Below are 6,684 nucleotides of genomic sequence, written 5' to 3' on the forward strand. Positions count from 1 at the left end.
TCTCTGCGCTGTGGATGTACCTGCAGCAGTGGAAGGGGCTCTTCCAGCAGTTCGACCGAGACCGCTCTGGGGCCATCAGCAGCAACGAGATGCACCAGGGTAAGAGCACACTGATGGATGCACACACACAAACACACACACACACACACATGCACATACACATACATGCACACACACACATACATACACACACACACACACACACACACACAGGCCTCATTATTTGTACTCTGTCTGTGCTTTTCTGCATGAGGTAGAGAGATTTGACTATGTAGTACACACACACACACACACACACACACACATAAATAAATAAATACATACATGCACATACACACAGGCCTCATTATTTGCACTCTGTCTGTGTTCTATGCATGAGGTAGAGATATTTGACTAGTACACACACACACACACACACACACACACACACACACACACACACACAGATGTCAATATTTGACTGCACTTTGTCTTTGTTCCATGCCTGAGATATTTGACTGTGCAGTACATAAACACCCACACACACACACACACACACACAGAACAGGAATGATGTAATGGTGGCACGAGTTGCTGAAAGAAAGTGGAGGGAGAGAAGGAGGGAGAGGTGGAGAGAAGGAGTAAAGAGGGTTGGGAGAGGCTTGATAGAGAGATGAGATGAGGGAAAAAGAGAGAGAGCGTGAAGGAGGAAGAGAACAGAGGCTGAAGAGTGTGAATGAGAAATGCTGGTTGTGTGTGTGTGTGTGTGTGTGTGTGTGTGTGTGTGTGTGTGTGTGTGTGTGTGTGTGTGTGTGTGTGTGTGTGTGTGTGTGTGTGTGTGTGTGTGTGTGTGTGTGTGTGTGTGTGTGTCAGTTGGGCTTCTTCTCCACCAGTGCTCTCACCTCCCGCTCGTGCCCACAGCGGTACCCTGGCGTCTGCCTGGCAGGTGGCATCCCACCTGTCGCTCCGATGCCCGCTGTGCCATCACCCGTAAAACACCCCTCATCACTCCGCCAGCGCCCGCTCCCAGCGCACCGCCGCTCCTCTCAGCGTGAGCAGCGCCAGTCAGTCAGCGGTAGAGCCGCTCCAGGAGTGTGTGTGTGTGTGTGTGTGTGTGTGTGTGTGTGTGCGTGCGCTTTAAAACTGAACTCTGATTGAAGACGAAGCAGGAAGTGGAACTCGTCATTGATGTGGCATAACAGATCATCTTTCATCTCCTCTAGGCCACTCCTCCGCGTCACGAGTCACGCTCGTCAGATACCGCAAAGCTGTTCTCGGGTCAGTTCTCTTGCTCAGCAGCCGTGCCGGTGCGGCGTGACAGTCGGTTGCTCGCTCGCCCCGGATTAGATTAGATTCCCAATCCCACCGCTGTGCATCCGTGTCACTTTAGATAAAAGGCACCTTTTAAACACGGCACCTTAATGGTTCACAGAGAATAATAAGGCTGAGAAATGTGAAACTCACCGATGTGACGGAACTGATCTCCGATGGCGCAGAAATAATCACAGTTTTGCTGTGCTGTGCTGTGCTGCCTAGTGTGGTTTAGGCCTCCCATTGATCTGGAGTGTGAGGCGAGCCCTGGGGTTAAGTGCATGGGGAGACGCTAGAGAAACAGTCACAGCGGAGCAATCAGCAGCTGTGTGTGTGTGTGTGTGTGTGTGTGTGTGTGTGTGTGTGTGTGTGTGTGTGTGTGGTGTGTGTGGTGTGTGTGTGGTGTGTGTGGTGTGTGTGTGTCAAAAGGCAACTGCGCTGCCTGATTTGTAGGCTACATTCTCACAGACTTCTACACAACCTCACAGACGAAAGTAAATATCGTTGTTTATTTTCCTTAACTTGAGTAATTAGTTAGACAACTCTTTCCACAGCTAGATATATCTATGTCACTCTGTGTCTGCAGATTGTGATAGCTCTTTTATCTCAACTGTTCAGCGTCTGTCTGTCTGCCTGTCTGTCTGCCTGTCTGTCTGTGTCTGTGTCTGTGTAATATGGTATACCAATTGTTTGCCCAATTATGTTGGTCAGGTCAGAAAACTGAGCTGCGTAAAATCAGTAGGTTTTATTATGTCGATGAAGATCAGAAGACTTCTTAAAACTGCCACTGTTTGCAGTTAGTAATGGCCATGTGATAGGAGCTGGCTTTATAGGGGCTGCTAGTGCTACAAGAGTAAAGGAGTAAAGCCATTCAGTAGCCTTTAGCTTGTATTGCCATTTGTTGTGCTTGTGAAGACCAGTATACCTTTTTAAAGAGCAGTTTTAGAATTGATAATAACCATTTACTATCATCCCCTCGTGTCATTTAGCAGTGCCCCATGAGGTCTACAGTCTGTCAGAAAACTATTTCTAGTCTAATTAAAGTATATATTTTTTGGCCTTTTGCCTTTATTGTTATAGGACAGTGAAGAGTGCACAGGAAACAAGTGGGAGAGAGAGATGGGGTGGGATCGGGACATGACCGCAGGCCGGATTCGAACCTAGGTCCCCGTGGGCACTCGCTCCTGCACATGGCATGAGCGCTGTAGCCTGCCGCGCCACAGCACCCCTATTTCTAGTCTAATTAAATAGAGTTGTTTCATGAAGAAGCAGTGAAAAGTGCAAAACAGTGTCAGCCTTAGACCGTCATCAGTGCCATTAGGTTTACACTTTTCACGACTTCTGTCCGGCCTTGGTTTCAAGGGTGTGACCCCAAGTCGACTCTCCGCTGTTTTAGTGAAGACCATAAGATGATCTGAGAGAGCAGGACGGAGTTGGTAGCAGTGATCTGATTGGTTGGTGTCCTCTTTCCCACAGCCTTATCCCAGATGGGCTACAACCTGAGCCCGCAGTTCATCCAGAAGCTGGTGGGCCGCTTCTCCCCGCGCGGCCAGGGCACCATGTACCTGGACCGCTTCATCCAGGTGTGCTCGCAGCTGCAGACCATGACGCTGGGCTTCCGCGAGAAGGACACGGGCATGACGGGCAACGTGCGCCTGAGCTACGAGGACTTCCTGGGCGGCGCCATCACGCGCCTCATGTAACCTCATCCACAAGATGGCCGCCAGCGGCAGACACCGCAGGAGTGCTGATAGACGCCCGTGGATAGTAACTGACTCAACAGCGCCCTCTACCATACCCTGGCATAGACACGCGCCGGATTGGAACTGGGTCTGTTCGAGAATCAGTGTCTGTCTATGGACTCCTTCAGGACCTGCTAGCTCACTGACAACCATGAACCAGTTTATGACTAAATTATCTACGACAAGGCCAAAGTAATTCACCTCCATTTCACCATTCCACACACCCCTCAGCTTTTATACTCAGGGCCAAGCTCAAGATGAATTGTGCTGCAGAAATTGCCTTCTTGCATCTGGTCCACTGCCTTATATTCGCTGTCTCCTCTCGTAGCCATATGTTTTATTACCACTACACTCCACGGGGGTATAATCAGTCATCTCAGCTCAGTAATGTGTAGGCACTAACCTTTCAGTATCTGACAGCCATGCACCATCATTTAGGATGGGACTATATAGTACAGTAGTTTGTTGTGTGCCATTGCATTAGAGGATATAAAAACACAAGAGTAAATGTGTTAGCCATATGTCTTCAGCGGATAAAGATGAATTATTGTTTACATTTTGGGTTTTGCTTCACCATTTATTCCATTAGTCAGCTCAGATAAATATCAGTGCAGTTCATATCAGATAACATCTGATGACGCTGACGATCTGTGCCACAAATACTGTGGTTCTTCTCACCCAGCAGTGCTTCATAATACTCAACCAGATATAACCAGCCATAGCACTCTGCTAATGTATCCCACATTTTATGAAAGCACAGCCTCTGCCAAGGCAGCATCACTTGAAGACAAAAAAAGTGCCATTTTCCTGATTTACTCCCTTGTGCCTCTATATACAGCCATTAACACAGAATAATGAAGTATATAGCCAGAGCATAGTGCCGTAGTGGCTTTGCTTGTGCACTGAAGTGCACTTGTGCACTTTTTCTGTTGTGTGGAGAAAGCCAGTTTCAGTTTGTTGTTCTGTTTGGACTGTTTTTTTTTGTAGGCTGTATTTTATGTTAGAGCTCTATGAAGTAAGAAACACCCCCCGTTTGGTATCCTTCTTGCAGTATTTAAATATTATTCATAAAACTGGTCACAATATTGAAATGGCTAAATATCTATGGGATGGGGGTGTTTCTTCACTGGTACAATGACAAAAGGCGATTATGAGCGAATGGTTGGCTGTTGAATTCTTGATATTGTGACATTTGGGGCCAAATATCTGGTGAAACTTTTCTTTTTTTAATGCAATCAGATGTACTTGTTATGGAACGATGTACTTCATTACAAACCTTGTATCTATCTGTATCTGTGTGCTATTTTGCTGAAAAATAAATGATGGCTTACTTTGACAAGTCGGTGCTTCTCATGAGGTTCGTAGATGGATGTTCTTTTTTATTTTTACCACTGAGGGTCGCCCATGTTCAACTTTAGTCAAACGGGCGCGTCTTGTTCACGTCAAAAACGAATCAGCAAATGAGGTGCTTTGTACCAGTGATTCGGGGCGGGCGTGAATAAGGAAGTGGGCGAAGAGCTTTTGCCAAAGAGGTGAGTTGATTATTTAGCGTAGCTGACTTAAATTATATCGTATAATCGTATCTGTTAGTGTGATTTAAAAATACTTATAGGAAACAATACATACCGTCACCGAACCGAAATGTATACTGTTAAAGGAAGGTGTTCCACTAACATCCAGCATGCTACTCTTGCATGATTACATCACTGTAGTCTTGCAATGTTAGATAACTAGCTAGTCATATAAATGTAGTTACTGTTGTATGAACATGTAGAAGACCGATCAACCACAGAGCTGTCCTCAAACTCACATTGAGATCATATTACTCTCCAAACACAAGTCGTGCTTGAGTGCCGCATCGCTAGCCTTATTAGCTTGGCTTCTTAGCTATTGCTCTGTAACAGCATGCTAACATTTGCCTACTGATTTGCTGCGTAACAGATTGAGTTTTGCGTGTGGTGGTCATTGTTTTGTGTTGTCTGATCTTCCACAGTCTGCAACCAACCATGTGGCCCGTAGTTTGGACCGCCATGCGCGCATACGCACCCTATGTGACCTTCCCGGTGGCGTTCGTTGTCGGCGCCGTGGGCTACCACCTGGAGTGGTTCATCCGGGGGACCCCTTCTACGAACCAGGACGAGAGGGGTGTCTCCGAGGTTCGAGAGGAACGCAGACTGGCGGAGCTTGCTGGTCGGGACAGTACCGAGGTCGTTAGCCTGAAGGACAGAATCGAGTTCACGCCAAGGGCAGTGCTCGAGAGAAACCGACCGGTGAAAAGTTGAGGAAGTTGTGGGAAGTTTTAGTCCCCTTTGACTATGGAGTGGAACGTCACCGTGTCAATCATGCATCTCATCAAAAACAGAATCCAATCACATCCGGGTTCTAATCGTATCACGGACACTAGACCATTACCATTGGAAGTTGCTGTCACATAGGCTATTTAAAATTCCGTTTTCTGTTGTAGTATATTATTATTATGCTGTGCACAATCAGACTACACACACACACACACACACACACACACACACACACACACACACACACACACACACACATATATACATACATATCCATCTATTAGGGTGGTTAACCAAACTGATTCTATCACCACATGTAGGCTAAGTGTGATGTGATGGTATGATTTGGGGACTTTTTGGGGGGTCTCTTTGGCCTCTAGGTGGCAGTGTTGCACATGTACTTTTGACTCGTCTCTCAGGTGTCAGGTGTGACTGTGGAGCAGATCTAGGGAGATCTGTGTGGGATTGGGGGCTCAACCGATGATAACTCCTTCAGCATGGAGGCTGCAGCAAGAGGCCTTGCCATGGGTAGGGATGGGGATGGGAGGGCACTGATGAACTCTGGAGCTGGGAAATACTGTAATGTGTGCTGCAGAGTTTCTGAAGTTTTTGTGGTCCGTTTTGCGATGGGCTGTCTGGATGTTATGACTGAGTGCCTGCTTAAAGTGTGTGCGCTATTATTTAGAAACAGCTATTGTATTATTCGTCATCTGTATGAAACTCCAGAGTAAAGTGTTCAATAGCTAAAACATTCACCGTATGTCACTCAGCTGTGAAACTATTAGACTTGAACTCAACCTTGGACAGCCAGACACCGAACACTCTCTGAGTTAGCAGAGCCTCTCTGTCCTTGAGCTTAATGGAGGAGACTGGCACACAGTGTCCATACAGTTGCCAGTTGTGTTCATGTAAAGATTCCCGTGTTGGTGTGTACTGTACTGTACCAGTAAAGTCAAAGAGTTCTTTTAACTGTGTGCACATACTCATTTGGTTTCATTTCAGTCCCTTATGCATGGAAGAGAGACATTGGACTCTCTTGATGAATACATTTAAGCCCTTCAGACTGTAGATGACAAGATGTGAACCAAAAGCCATGCAACCTTGCCTTTATGTTTCGTGTGTGTGTGTGTGTGTGTGTGTGTGTGTGTGTGTGTGTGTGTGTGCATGCACATCAGGATGATGTAAGACCTCTCTTTCTAGGGTGATGACATGCTGTCTACTTTTGATAGGAAAAAAGCCGATCTTGACTTTGGCTTAGTTCACACTGGCAGTCGAAATCGGATGTCTTGCATATCCGATCAGAACCTGATCTTTCTGACTGACTGTTCTCATTGCATATTGCAAGTGATCACATC

The 6,684-nt window shown here is 46.5% G+C and overlaps 2 protein-coding genes across 2 annotated transcripts in view; both read left to right on the forward strand.

The window, feature by feature from the left end:
- pef1 (penta-EF-hand domain containing 1) overlaps positions 1 to 4,371 on the forward strand; it is a 9,795-nt gene extending 5,424 nt beyond the window's left edge. Inside the window, exons 4-5 of the mRNA XM_062530247.1 lie at positions 1 to 99; positions 2,767 to 4,371. The exon at positions 1 to 99 is cut by the window's left edge and continues 45 nt beyond it. Of these exons, the coding sequence (XP_062386231.1) occupies positions 1 to 99; positions 2,767 to 2,993 (326 nt within the window). The 3' untranslated portion in view covers positions 2,994 to 4,371. The remainder of the gene's footprint in view (positions 100 to 2,766) is intronic.
- Positions 4,372 to 4,486: 115 nt separating this feature from the next.
- Positions 4,487 to 6,303, forward strand: smim12 (small integral membrane protein 12). Its single transcript, XM_062530248.1, has 2 exons — positions 4,487 to 4,564; positions 5,026 to 6,303. Exon 2 carries the CDS (start codon positions 5,039 to 5,041, stop codon positions 5,312 to 5,314), a length of 276 nt encoding a protein of 91 aa, XP_062386232.1. The 5' UTR covers positions 4,487 to 4,564; positions 5,026 to 5,038; the 3' UTR covers positions 5,315 to 6,303.
- The last annotated feature ends 381 nt before the right edge of the window (positions 6,304 to 6,684 follow it).

This window comes from Sardina pilchardus, chromosome 24 (assembly GCF_963854185.1).
Source record: "Sardina pilchardus chromosome 24, fSarPil1.1, whole genome shotgun sequence".
In the NCBI taxonomy this organism is placed as follows: Eukaryota; Metazoa; Chordata; class Actinopteri; order Clupeiformes; family Clupeidae; genus Sardina; species Sardina pilchardus.

Bases quoted from the DNA above. Each gene is read 5' to 3' on its own strand.
- smim12 (XM_062530248.1), top strand. From the start codon at position 5,039: ATGTGGCCCGTAGTTTGGACCGCCATGCGCGCATACGCACCCTATGTG.